Source organism: Tachypleus tridentatus, chromosome 7 (genome assembly GCF_004210375.1).
Source record: "Tachypleus tridentatus isolate NWPU-2018 chromosome 7, ASM421037v1, whole genome shotgun sequence".
Lineage (NCBI taxonomy): Eukaryota > Metazoa > Arthropoda > Merostomata > Xiphosura > Limulidae > Tachypleus > Tachypleus tridentatus.
Window position 1 is genome coordinate 20,802,059 of NC_134831.1, and position 15,585 is coordinate 20,817,643.

At 29.8% G+C, this 15,585-nt stretch overlaps 1 protein-coding gene across 10 annotated transcripts in view; it reads right to left on the minus strand.

Moving 5' to 3' along the window:
* Window positions 1-2,296: 2,296 nt before the first annotated feature.
* dor (vacuolar protein sorting-associated protein 18 dor) overlaps window positions 2,297-15,585 on the minus strand; it is a 138,802-nt gene continuing 125,513 nt past the window's right edge. For all 10 annotated transcript variants that reach the window (XM_076510677.1, XM_076510671.1, XM_076510674.1 and 7 more), the window contains 6 exons: window positions 15,122-15,249; window positions 11,287-11,408; window positions 10,361-10,478; window positions 9,526-9,669; window positions 9,325-9,383; window positions 2,297-3,021 (listed from right to left, as the gene is read on the minus strand). In XM_076510677.1, the coding sequence (XP_076366792.1) occupies window positions 2,958-3,021; window positions 9,325-9,383; window positions 9,526-9,669; window positions 10,361-10,478; window positions 11,287-11,408; window positions 15,122-15,249 (635 nt within the window). In that variant the 3' untranslated portion in view covers window positions 2,297-2,957. The remainder of the gene's footprint in view (window positions 3,022-9,324; window positions 9,384-9,525; window positions 9,670-10,360; window positions 10,479-11,286; window positions 11,409-15,121; window positions 15,250-15,585) is intronic.

Below are 15,585 nucleotides of genomic sequence, written 5' to 3' on the forward strand. Positions count from 1 at the left end.
GCATGGAACCACAAAAATACTGACACGTTATCCTGAAGACTGTGTATTAATAAAAAATGTAAACTTTGTGAATAGAGAAAAGGAAGAATAATTTAAAGTACAAAAGAGCATACTCCAAGATGCAACACCCACAAGTAGCAGTTACAAACTAAATTGATCAAACACTCAGCTGATAGATGCAAAAGGCACAAGTTTGAAACTAACTATTCACTGAATCAAGAATTGCACAAAAATTCTCATTAAACAACAGTCACAGTAGGAATCAATATGTCAACACAGTAGGGCTTACTTTTTTTAGAAATGGGAAGATACCAGGGAACAAAAAACAATAGCTACAGTTTTTACATCTACAGCCTTAAAATTCTAAAGCACTCCACAATCTTCTGACAGCTGGACTCTTGTGTGTTAAGAAGACAATGGAGAGCTTTCATTAAGGAACTTGTAGAAGAAGTATGAAGTAAATCACATGAACCATGCCATTAGTGAAAAAACAGCATGGGTAACTACAGTAGTATTGTGTTGTAGCACCACTTAAAAAGACTTGTTGATGTGGATGTCTATTTTTAACCTTAAAGTATAAACTGTAGCAATAAAACATCAATAAATTCATTTCAACATTCTACTGTTCTAGTTCAGCAAGTTAGAATGTTTATTTACTGATCTAAGATAAGAAAGACCCACATTAATTCTGAAGTTTATATTCGAATGTTTATCTATGAACTTACTATGTTTGGTTTTTTAATTTTGTGCAAAGCTACACGAGGGCTGTCTGCACTAGCTGTCCCTAATTTAGCAGTGTAAGGCAGCTAGTCATCACCACCAACTCTTGGGCTACTTTTTTTTTACCAACAAATAGTTGGATTGACCATCACATTATAATATCCCCATGGCTGAAAGGGTGAGCATGTTTGGTGTGATGGGGATTAAAACCTGCAAACCTCTTATGAGTCGAATGCCTTAAACACCTGGCAATGCTGGGCCTTATCAAGAACTGTAAAACTCAAATTGAAACAAAGAAAAAGGTGCTGCAAGGGCTGTATTCATGTGTGTGCAGACAGTATTATATATGCTTATTATCGTCACTAACATGTGTCCAAACAATCTCTATTATCCAAATGTAAATCCCATAGCGATATTATTGCAGAAGTGAATCACACCTGATAAAAAAAAAAATGGTTGTCATCCATGTAATAAAACTTCTTGTCAAATTTAAATCTAATAAAAAAACTACTGATTCTTTTTATTCCTGCAAACACAACCAGATAAATTTACAATTTCTAAAGAAATCACTTGTGGAACACAGATCATTTACCTTGTACAGTATAAAAAATGCTATCACCAATATATAGAACATACTCAATGATTCTTAAATTAAGTTTCAACAACCACAAGTTTTTCATTAACACTGAAAAAGATCATGCTGTTCAACACTTTAGCCAATCTGGTCCTTTTATTAACAGATTGAAACTGACTTTAAATTAGAGCTGATAGAGAGGTTTGTTTTGTTTTGAATATCACACAAAGCTACACAAGGGCTAGCTGTCCCTAATTTAGCAGTGTAAGACGAGAGGGAAAGCAGCTAGTCATCACCACCCACTGCCAATTCTTGGGTTACTCTTTCACCAAAGAATAATTGGATTGACCATCTCATTAAAATGTCCCCAAGGTTGAAAGGGCAAGCCTGTTTTGTGTGGCGAGGATTCGAACCCACGACCCTCAGATTACAAGTCGAGTGCCTTAACCACCTGGCCATGCCAGGCCTCAAACTTGCACATGAACTCAGCTGTTATTACTTTCATGTGGAATAGACTTGGAATTAGTTTTATAATAATATAATGCAGAAGCAAAAAAAATTTGAACTTGTGTGACTCAAAATGTAGTAATTCACAGAAAAACATTGCCCTAAAACATTTTAAGGCAAGTTTATAAGTGAAAACTCCAGAATAAGAAAAGTATGTAAGTGAGGAGACTAGCTAAATTGAATACACTTACATAAATTTTCTGTGAAAATATTTTCAGTAATTATATAAAAAGACAATCTTATTTTTAAGTAAAATTACAGTACAACCAAGATGCATTGAAGAGTAAGTGATTACAACCATAATAAAGAAAAGTTCACAATTTATGGTAATATATATTAATAGAGCTACAATAAGAGTTTATCTAACATCTTGGACTATTAGAACTGATTCCATATTCTGAGAGAATCAATTTTCTTTTATATTTATTAAATCACTGAAAATTATTAAACACGTCTTTTAAGATTATGCAATATAAAGTGACAAGCACACTTCCATTTCAATACTTATTTTTATTGCAACATTATTACAAATTGATCACAATCAATGAATAAACATAATATTTTCTATTAACATGTTATAAAGACAATTATGAAATGCAATATACTCCCCCCTCCCCAGAAATTTACATTTGATGATGATCATATTATGAAAATATTAATTAATATTTGCCTATATGCCTTGTATAGCATAATACATTTGACTAAATTCACAGATGTTATTAAATACTGCTCTGGATATCTTTTAAGACCATGAAAAGTGCAGGATTTTATTTCTTTTCTGTGTGTTTCCCAGCATGTTTTATTTATTGTATAGTGAATATTCTTATTTTTATTACATATATTTGTGTATTATCACCAATTATTATGTTTTCACTTTAAATTAGCTAAACAAACATTCTGGGAAAATCCTCATAAACAAAAGTATAGAGCAATCATATAAAAATACTGTGAACTATCACTTTAATAAACCCTTGAGGGGGGGGAGAAATTTTACTTTACGCTTAAAATAGTTTTGTATTTTCCATACATCAACTTATTTTGAATTAATTAAGTTTACTTTCTATTGTTAATCTCAACACTTTCTATACTATAAATTTTATTCTGAAGCTATCCCTCAATAGTTGAATACATTAGAGGTAAACCAATTCCGTAACAGTTATTCCCAACCTTGCATAGCTTCTGTATATTCTTCTGGATCTATGAAGGGAGCATCAACAGACCTAGATTTAAAAAAGGAAAAAGAAACAAAATCTGTAAATTAACACGAGAAAAACTAACAAGAACTGTAGCTAAACTTATGAAAGAAGAAAAACACTTTAGTTGAACAAACATATTTGAGAAACAATTTCTGATAAAAAAAAAATATTTCTATATATATGTATATATATTAACCTGTATATTAAACTGCTGAGATTAATTTTGTTTTATGCTGAATATAAAGGAATATAAATTCGGAATACAATACAATAAAACATTTTCACCACATTGACTACCTTTAAAAAAGTAAAATGTTAAAATAGCTAAACTAATAGGGAATAAAAGATTATATTTAATGATCAAAGAGTTTGAAAATTATTATTTCTTTTTATTTGTGTAACAATAATAATACATAAAATATATAATTATTAATTAAGGCAAAACAATGTATTTATATAAATTTGTTTTTTTAACACATTGAAGTCAGCACTACATAAAATTAAAGATTCATATCTGTAAGGACCTTAAATTTTGTTGTAATTCAAACTTTTTCAAATACTGAGGAAGTAAGAACCTATTAAGTCATTTGTAAGTACCTAACGTGAAGCGTGCTTGTACTGTTATTGCCTATATGGTGTATAAAAATAGCATATATTGAAACCAAATGCCAAAATGTGAAAGGTTTAATTTTCAATTATTTCTTCAGTTCAGCAGGTTCATGGAGCTACTTCAATTGATTCCTTACATATTAATACGCTTAAATCCACTAAAGTTTTTCTGCCAGCAAAGATATTTTTCGAGATAAATGTGTGCTACTCAAGTTAATATACATTGATTTTTCTAAGAATGTAACAGGAAAGTCTATGGTAAAAATTTGGTTTAGTGTCATTATTTGAAAATAAAGTACTATTACCAAATAACAATATATTCAAATATTCTTTACAACCATGAACCTTCCTTAATTGACAAGACTAAATTAATTACAACTACGTGAAAATGATGTTTCCTGAATTTGTTCTACATACTAAAATAAAATCCTAACCAAATTATTTCCTGCTCAATCTATAGCTCATCCATATAATCAAGTCAAAGTTTACATAATTTTTAGATGAACATTCCAACATCACCAGAAATAGTAAATATTTTGGATGAAAGACTTAAAAATTGAAAATACTTAAGTTATTAAATACAGTGTGATTATATGCACAGCTTGGCCATAATGTGTTGCCAGTTCATTTTTCATAGAGATCACAACAGCAACTGAAGTGAAATTCAGTAATAAACTAGTAATAAATAGGCCTCAAGGCTGCTTTAAGATTAGAAAAACCTGTTTTAGCAATATATTCATGAGATATAATTTCAGGTTACTACCAACAGTTAATGATTCTTTTCTGCAGAGCCAGAGGAAAACAAGTTGAATGCACACTTTTGTGTAGGGGGAGTTATAGTATGACTAAACATGCTTTTGTTGTGCTTCTTATTGAGGAACTTACATTTTGAAATATAGTGAAATGTGCGTGAAATAGAATTTAATGTAACATAATACAATGCTATTTGGAAATACTTAGATTATGATGAACAAAATGAAATTTTACTAAAAGAATCAAAGGATGGATAAAATATTAAATAATAGTATCAAGAAAAGGTATTTAATATTCCTCACTATTAAGTTTGTGGATGGACAGAAAGAGGGGTCTTACAAAAAAAATCAAGTGTAACAAATAAACTTATTAATGATTATATTCAAACTTAAATTCATCAGAACTTTCAACAATATCAAGTAAGCCAGAGCTTCTAACTTCACATGTGACAAATATGTCTAACTTGTGCTAAAAATATTTTTGGTTTACACCTACAAACATGGAGAAAACAAACCCTAACCTAATGTTGGGTGTTATGTAGCACCACAATTCTTTCCAGCAGATGTCTGCGACTTGTTAGTGGTAAATTTTAACAACAAATCAACAGCACACAATCCACTTATTTTAAATTAAATATTTAAAACAAGTTTAACATATGTACAAAAGTTTGTTACACTGTTGGTTATAACAGTTGTATCCAGAACTTTTTTATCAATATCTGCCAGAAATATTGACAAGAACAAGTAAGGTTCATTTACTTTGAAACACCCTTTGACAAGACAAATTATTTTTCTTCACTCAGTTCTTACAATACAAACAATTATACTTTCACTTTAGAAGTTGCTACTATACATTCTTTATGGTTAAACTTTCACAGTTAGATCTATCTTATTATGTCTCTCATTAATTTTGTCTTACTTTCACTAACTTACTTACTCACAATCTGTATCTGCTTATATTTATAACAGGCCACATAAAAAATCTAGAAATATCTAGCTCTCGAGTAACAACAATATTACAAATGATGAGAAAAATATCAACATTACTACACAAACTTAGTACAACAATTAAACAATTAGTAACTGTTTCACAGTTATGTAAATCTTGTCACAACTACCACTTATAAAATATAACTTAAAAGTGTTGTTATCAAAATAAAATAATCATTAAATTATAACTCTTGAACTGAACAGTCTTGTATATTGAACAAAGAAAAATCAAGGAATTTGAAACTTTTTCACACGTTACCTAACTCAGAAAAGAAATTGTACACTAAATGTTTAAACGTTTTACTTCAATACACCTGAATAGATATATTCAGTTTTCATGTCATTAAAGGGTCACAACTATAGTACTTGCATGTCATAAAACTGCCTTGAATAAGAAGTCATAAACTGGGCAAGAACAGATACTGGTATAAATTGTACAGAGCACCTTGAGGACTTTCTTGGATTTCTATTTGTTTGTTTTTTCCTATGTGTGTGTGTGTGTGCTTTAAACCACCATATAACATTAAAGTGACTACTTTTGCACTTAGTAAGGAATGGTGCAAGATCCTACATAACATCTATTAATTGAGATTATTACTACCAATGACTCATATTTATTACCAAGTTCCTCTTTTTTGCTCTATAAACTTCTAGTAAAGGTGATTTAGTCAGAACTTAACATGTTGTATGGTACTAACGTTTCACATGTAGAAATTAGCAACATACTATCAGTAAGACTGATTTATCAACTGTGTTCACATTAAAGGTGAGATGGTTCTCGGGGACTTCATTTTTCTGTCAGGTCTATTACAACTACGACTAAAGACTAAGTTAACAAAATAACCTCATAATAGGCCTTTTCTGAGCTCAGGCCTGAGGGCTACAACTCCAATAGCCATCACTTTAATATGAACAAAAGATGATTCTTATACTCAAACTTTTGGTTTGTGGTTCATTTGGTCCAAGAGGAATTTAATAAGAAGATACATTTTCTAACAAGTTACTTTAAGAAATTCACATTATTAAAGATTGAAAAGTTTGTGTTTCAATTAATCATTATTCTTATTTAACCTAAAACTTCTGTAATATCAATAAAAGTGTGTGTGTTCATAGCACAATTTATGTATTTGAATCCTTTATGTATAATTACAGTTCAAATATTAGACCAGGTCTGTTTGAAATAAGATCCATGTACATATTATTGGTCTAAAAGCTCAAAAGTCAGTTAGAAGTATTACCAGTTTTTAATAAATATAAATAAATTCCTCAGGGTTATAAGTCAGAAGAGTTCAAGATATCAATTATCTCTTATACATCTAATACTATAAAGACCTATTGCCTGAAGAGCAGTCTTAAAGCAGTAGTAAAGTACTACAAATCTATCAGAGAAACCAGAATCCATACAGATAATAATTTGAACATGGTAGTTCTATAAATACACACATACAGAAATTTGTTTTTTAGTGCATTACTTGTGTTTCATCCAGTGACAAAGCAGTTTGTATCCAACTTGCAACAAAACCTTTTATTGCAAAAACAATATTTACCAACTTTACTGAAAAACACTAGATAATCACTAGAGATCATGAAAATGAAATTTGAAAACTGTGAAATGAAAAACTTTTTAAAATTCTTAACATGAAAACCACCTTCCTTTCAGTCTAGTTAGAGTTTGAGGCAGTCTAAATAAAAAATAATTAAAAGGCAAATCTTTGATACAGAAATATTTTATTAAATTTTCTGATTTTCTGTGTAGACCATACTGTAATGTTTACAAAAAAGCTTACCAAATTTTGTGAAGATACAATAAAGAAATATAGAATTATAGTAAAGATAAATTCCCCAACATTGGCTTGATCCAATGAATCAACCTTGTACATAAAGGGTTAACCAAGTGAAATAGAAAATATTACAAAAAGATGCGACTAATTTCCAGTGGAGACAAGAAATCTTACATTGAGGAATCCCTAGGGGAATTTTTTTTGAAACATGAAATGAAAAATATATTTGAGGTGACAGTCAATGAAAAAAAAAAATCATGTACAAAAGGTTGCAACTCATAGCTACTCCTCGCAATGAATGACACAAGAATCTCATATTTATCTGGAAGACAAAAATAAAAAACATTAAAGATTACAAATTGTTGGTGATGAAAAAATCAAACAATGTAGGAGTTTTGAGGCTCATAGCAGAAACATATTAGTGAGAAGCAGTTATATGAAATTCTACTTGACTAACAACACTGGAAGAAATAAAATCTACAAAACACAGAGCCATATCACCATTCATGTACATACACGGAAAGTACAGAAATGTATTAGTGAGAAGCAGTTATATGAAATTCTATCTGACTAACAATGTTGGCAGAAATAAAGTCTACAAAACACAGGACCCTCACCACCATTCATGTGCATATACAGACAGTAAATAATAATGATTTTCTGACCCAAGTATTCTTTAAGTAATAAAACAAGGAAGACAAAGGTGAGAAAGACACTTCAACAACAAAAACAAACAGCCAGAAAGTACATCAGCAACATGTGGATGAAACACCAAAACCTAAAGGTGCACAAAAGAATGATAGTGATAAATGCTGACAAAAATTAGAAAATATTAATTATTAAAAAACAAACCTTTTAAAAGCACTACAATTCCAAACTTAGGCTGTGGAAGATGAATATATACTAGATCTGTGGTTTTAAGACAATAAAACTGATAGAAATAAGCCAATAAGATAAAAAATTTCCTGCAATCCTTTTAAAGTTGTTGAAAATGATTTGAATGCAAACCTTGGGTGACAAGACTATACTGATTTAGAGATCAGTAGGTTCTAAAGAAATAAAGCCCTCACTGCTGTATCCAAAGAAAGAAAATACAGCTATGAACTGTCCTCAGTACTGTGAAGGCCCAACATTTTTGACACCACTACCCTCCTCAGAACAAGAAGCAACACTGGGCAGACAACCCTGAAATCAATCACCAAGAAAAACTGACTGATGGCTTGTGTAAATACCCAAGAAGATAAAGTTACATCAAAAAGCCCAGTAGAATCCTGAATACTGAGAAACAAGTAACATTATAAGCATCACATACAGAAGAAAGATGATATGCAATTTTTACCTTAGTGAGCCTGAGTTAATAACTGAAGAAAACACAGAAAACAAAGAATTACAACCAGTACAGAATGAAAACAAAATGTAAATTCAATAGTCCTTCAGCCATGAGAATAATGAGAAATAAAGTACATATACGATATCAATAAGTGCCCATATACGATATTGCATATTCCAAATAAGGGCAGGTATTGATAAAAATATCATTGGCTTGTGAATATATTGATATGGGTTAGTAATTAAGTTAAAACATGTAGTTATATTACAAGTAGAAAATACAGGATACACAACAAATGGAAAGAGTTGTGGAGCAAGAGGATTTGTTGTTAAGTACACTGTGAGTATCAAAACTCAGTTTTTAGTATTATAAGCCTTGTGACTTACTGCTAAGATACCTGAGGGCAGTACAGAAGAAAGCAGAAAATTAGGTCTGTTTCTTGGTATGTGCAAAGAGGCAAAGCATGAGACTATAGTAGATTTTTGTTACTTTATTTAAGAATTAGTATTTTTGTACATTTGGTATGGCTTAATGTGACAGGATGAATTATGTTTCTTAAAACTATTTCAATGAAGTTACAGTGATTAAAAAGTTAATAATTTAGTCAGGCTAATGCTATCCCCAAAGCAAAAGAACTTTCACTTCAGTATTCAATTTAAATCAATAAACTCATTTGTTGTAATATGCTATCCATTGTGATACCCCTACATAAACTTATAAAATAATAACATTGAAAAATAAATATATATTAATTACTTGATAAAGTTAATTATATGTGACTAAGCAAGAAAATAATGAAAGTTCTGTGGATATGTACTGAACACTTGAACAGAAATATAATCAATGTGTTATATTTAATACTTGCCTTATCATGATATCCCCACAATAAAGACATTCAGAAGCAATAAGATCATCCAATTCCATCTGCAAACAAGAAAAATCATTAATATAATTAATAACATCATACCACAAACATATTTTCATTCTTCGCAAACTTGTGGACATGTTATATTCACAATACTTTCACAACCTTTATAATAATTAAATCACTTATTAATTTACTTACTTTAAGTTTTTCTTTGGCACTAACTCCTGGAATTCCTGAAACTGAAGACAAAGATGTTGCATCATCTCGTCCTGTCATGGCCACAAGTTGGCGTTGAATTTCTTCAACTCTGTGTCTCTTAGTAGTTATTAAATGAGTTATAACCTACAGATTAAAATGACTTGTTGTTGAAAGTAAATTTTTAAACTTTTTAATTACAGATAAGTTAAATATGGTTCAAATAAATTGAGTAACAGTTTAAAAAAAAACACACTTGACCTGTTTGCGAACAGGAACACCACCAGATGTCTCTCAATTAGATCCCAGAAAAACTCAATTATAAAATAATATTAAATTCTGATCACTGCCAGATATTTGAGTCAAAAATCTTCAGAATTACTAATTAAAAAAATATTATTAGAATTATAAAAGACTTGTTCACCAACAAACAGACCAATTTTAACTTGGCAAGCATTGACAATATCTTTATTTCAATGAAATTAATTTCAGAATTATAAATTTGTAATTATAACTGTTACAATTATACTTTTATTATATATTGTTTGATAATGAAACAAACATTTTATGGTACACATAGAAATAAAATATGCATAGTGTTACAAGTTCATGTTTTAATTCACAAAAACCTTGAACTGCTTGTGTTTCATGAAACTAATGATTATAAAAGACATGCATAGTAAGAAAATAAATATTTACACTTTGTTTACATTTGACATAAAATGCTTCATGAAGTACTGTTTTCTAGATATGGAGCTACACTTAGTTTAAATGATTATTAACAAAACATATACTTTATTTTTAATCTCCACTATTTTGTAAATCTTGCATATTTTACCTCAGCAATAAGACAGTCCATGTGGAACATGTGCTGACAAGGAAACAAATAGAAAGCTCGAGTCATGACAGGAAAGAAACAAGCAGAGCATTTCTCCTGGGCTTTGACTAGAGTGTGTCTGTTCCATAAAATATAAAAAGTTACAACTCAGTTTAAAACATAGAACTTAGTTATTTCTCAGTAGTTTTCATGTAGATTTACATACTACAGAAAAAAACTACATAGTCACATTCCTTCAGTTACCAGTAAATGAATACTTTAAATTAATTCTGTGATGTATAGTACAATTCTCCAAAATGGAAGTTTTAATAGCCAGATTCATCTCCAGAGCTGTGTTTTTCACAAAATATATATTTTAATTCCACTTCAAACAGAGAAAGACTAGGAACAATTACACTTGAACAAGCACTTACAACTAAATTACCTCATTATGGAAGAAAGCAAAATGATAAGGAAGCGATAAAATCAGTGGTTATATGTAAGTTTACAGTTTATCCCTTATACTTATTAGAAGTCGATGCTTACACAATTATTATTATTTTTATTCCCTTTTGAATTACTATTTCTGTATTTATATTTGTCATACATTTATTAGTTACCTAACTAGTGATAATGTAACTAATACATCTGACAATATATAATGTTATTATTTTGAATTAAATCAGGTGAAAAAAATGAATTTTCACCTGATATTGGCTGATCCTCTTCACTAAACATATTTACCCTCCAATCTGAATAATTTTAAACTAGCAAAATGAACATGTAGGTTTTGTAAATTTTAGTAAAACTTATGTTTATAAATGATCTACAGTTTAACCAGTATTTAAATGTAACATGTAAAGGTACTGAAACAATAAAAGGTGAGTGACAAATAAAAATATCTGATTTGACTAATACTGTCATAAACAGAAGTCAACTATACTTACTTATTCCTGAAAGTCTGAATTTCTGTACGAATTTCACCAGCACTTTGTGTAGCTTCTTCCATTTCATCTTTTAAACTGTCAATATGTGTATTGTATTCATCAAGTGAAGAACAAATTGCATCCTGTAGAATACAATAACAAAAATGAAGATTGATGTACAAGTATGCTGACAGCAGCAATATATTATAAATCAGGAAAGAAAAGGAACAAGCCAATTAACATTAATTCTATAGTGTTTTTTTCTTACGTTAATTTAGATACTAGTGAATTCTTATTTTGAACACAGAGAAGAATACAGAACTGTAGAACTTAAACAAGTGTGAAAGTATACCTATAGAAGATATACACAATTTTAATACAGACCAGAGATGGATGGAAGCACAGCAAAACTGTTAAGATTACAAAAGGAAGAAGACTTGTCAGGGTTATTCAGAGGTTTTCCTACTTTTAGTAGCTGAGACAATCTGATTTTTATTTTTTTAAACTGTTATAATTACATAAGCACAGAAAATATATGATAATGCAACCTACAGAAACAAATTAACACTGTATAAACTAAACTCAGAAAAATATTTTATATTACATTTGAAATATAAATATTTAAAGAATATATAAGAATATTTTGTTTCTAAAGCCTCTGCCATCCCAAGTGTTTGTGTATGTTCTACACTTCATTAGCTCACTAAGATCTTTTATGTCCTCTGCAACTTGATGAAATAACAGCAAATGTACAATAATAAACACACATGTTAATAACGTGAAGTATGCTACTAAAACTGTTGCTGTTAACCCTTCCCCTGGTTGTCTTGGCATCTAAGTGCTTGATTATTTTAATTTAATTGCATTAGGAATAATTTCACAAGCTATTCATCTTTAGTACTGTAATTACAAAGTATCTTTCTTCACTACTTCCATTACTTGTACAGTAGTTACAAGTATTATTAACACACTGCCAAAGAATATCAGTTTTTCAAACCTTATCATTGTATGGCCTATTCAATGTTCCACTGAGCTACTGTCAATGCCATTTGTTTGGTTTGGCACGTTCTTATCAGTTAAGTATAGACCTTCACTGTGATTAAGGAATAATGACAAATCCATACATTACAAATTACTAGTATAAGTGTGTGTCTACATTAACTACCTGGCAGCAATGCTATGTGCCAATGGAAATGTAAGTACTAAAAAGGAAGCTTATTAGTAACAAACTATCAGATACATTTCATCTTCATAATTCACAAATATCAGCATGTTAGTACAGCAACTTTTTCAGTAGAAACCTGAGTAAGCTAACCAATAAATATGTAATTAATAGAAACACCTCAATATGAGATGGAAGAAATCTACAAATGGTTTTTGTCAAATAGTAACCAAATATAAAAGTACAAACAAAAATGTTTTAATATCCCCAACAGGCATCTTCACATTAAGAAAAAAACCAAATCACTCTATACAAAATTAAAAAAAGGAACAGTTCTCCACCAGCTAGAGACAAACCACATCCATGGTTGAAATATATGTTTACTTTTGCTAAAACAATTTTTATTCAGAATTAACCACCTTTAGACTTTCCATATATAATGTTACATATTTCTTAAGAGTGGAAAACAAGTTAATTAAATAATTCCTTTAAGAGTTAGATGCTGGAAATAAAACTACTAGCAAAAATATAAAATACAAAGAAGAAGAAAACATTTTTGTCTTTCAAGATTGTTTTAAAGAAATTTTTTATATTTTCTGAACTCTTGCCAGGTGCTTACCTCTTCTACTGCAAACAATACTTAATTCTTTAAGCCCTTGTTAGAGAAATTACAGTATCTTAATTGGAGCCCAGCACATCTTTTCATCCCACTGTTTTCAGAATATAACACAAATAGAGTAACATAAGTGAATTTACTGCTGATTCTCTGATGATATAGGAGTAGAGAAGAATAATCTGTTTTGACAAAGGGTGTTCTACATTAACTGAATCTGCCTGTGTTGACTTTGATGTAAAACAGACAATTATTTAAAGCTCCAGGTACAACTGTGACAACCTATAGAGTAACAAATTTTTGTACACATATATGATTTGTTTTCAATACATTATTTTAAAACAACTGAATTATATGCTGTCCATGTATTATTGAAATTTTTTGCCAACCAACACAGACACCTACTGTAAAGAATCCTGGCCGATCTACATAAATAAAACTTGACAAACAATAATACACAAATACATGGATTTAAATTCTCCTTTCACATATAACAGTCTTTCACTCTCAAATCCCAATGTTTAATTTGTTGTATTATACATTGAACAAACAGACCATGAACAAGGTGACAGAATCCAAGTATGTTTTAACCACATTAGAAGTTTGGATAAATGCCACTTTAGTAGCTCAGAAAATAAAATCAATGACTTCTCTGTAGTTGAACTCAAATATGCACCATCTGATACTGTACAAAGAGATCAACTTGAAAATGTACTGGGAACTCTCCACATCAAGAATTAAATTACAATTTTTCTTCTTTTAATTTCATCAGTTATATCTTTATATGTTCACAGGATTTATTACATTTTTCATAATTTGTTTATTATACCTTACTGATATCTTATTTAAAAGTTTTTTTAAACATGAGAGTTATTATATTCACTTCTTTATTAGAAGTATTGTTACACAACATGTATAGTGTTGTTAAAACTATGTGATGTCTTTTGTATGATTCATGGTGTCTCTTCCAAACTTTTAATATTCTTTTTTTAGGTCTGATATGTCACCTATTAGTAAATCTTTCATGTTCTTTTATGTCTCAACATACTCAAGTCAGCTATAAATATGAAAATACCACCTACAAAGTTATGTAATTATACTCTTATCAACATCATTAAAGTAGGTTAGAAAAAATAAAAAACCCAAGAACTGATCCCTGAGGCACTTCACTAGTTACAAGATACAGTTAGAAGGACACCATTAATAACACATTTTTACTTTCATTCATTCAGGCAACCAATAGTCCAATTTATTAGTCTTTCTCTAATCTCACATCAAATTAATTTTTTTGACAAATATTTTGCTTTGCACCTTATTAAAAAAAGGATTTTGAAAATCTCAATATACTTTCTCCATTATCTAGAGAAAACATAAAATCCTTGAAGAAACTGAAGAGATTTGTAAGAGCAGATTTCCTTTAAGTGAATGCATAATGATTTTATTATATTTAACTATTGTGATATCAAAAAGCTTTTCACATCCTACACCCTAGAATTATTCCCACTATAAAAACAAGACTATCCAGCCTGTAAATTCCAGGGCAACTCTTATTATCTCTTTAAAAATAGCACTAACATTAGAAATTTTCCAAGTCTAAATAATCTGTCCACTAGCTACTGATTTACCAGGAATTGGGAAGATTTTAATATCTAATCAGTGACCTCCTTTAAAATCGTGCAAAAAAATGCTGTCTGGTTGAGGTTCTTAACCTCTTTTTAAGCTCTCAACTTTCATTTTCACTACTAATGAATTATATCTACATTATCTGCATCAATACCATTATTTTCCTTAAAATGACAAAGATTATGAATACTGCTAATATTTTCTCTTATGGAAAAAGAACCCATAAAAGCTAAGTGATTTTAGCCCCCCAATGTAAAACCAGCATTTATTAATAGGCACAATCCCCAATTTAACATTTTGCTTATCTTTAACATACTTAAAAATCCTTAATGTTTGTCTTAATATTACCAATTACCTATTTCTCCTCAGCTCTTATGCATTTTCTAATGTTTTTAACCAAATCCTTCTTTCTAAAATAACAATCACATCAATGGAAAACTCTGCCCTTTTCAACATACCTTAAAGTGATCAATTGTGACAAAATCAGGGAAGAATGGCAGGATATCTTCAATTTTGATTAAATCACATTCTTGTAAAAACTCCATAGCTTTCTTTATATCATTTTCTTCTTTCACAACATGTTTTGCTTAAAGACAGAAAATAAGCATCAGTGTCATGTATATGTTACATAATGTGTTTTATTTACTTTAACTAGAGCACCTTATTTGTACCTAGTTAGAATAAGATTACTGTCTCTTTGCAGCAGTCTTAGGAACAAATAATACATCCACAACAATTTACCAGAATTCATATACACATATTTTGTAGACAATAATGTAATATACCTCACCAAAGATCACCAACTAAACATACTAGTACTATTAAAAGACACGTACATGAACAATGTTTTGTTAGACACTTTTTGTAATTCAGAACTTATCCTTTAACAACATGCTGTAACATACACTGAAGCAATAACAAG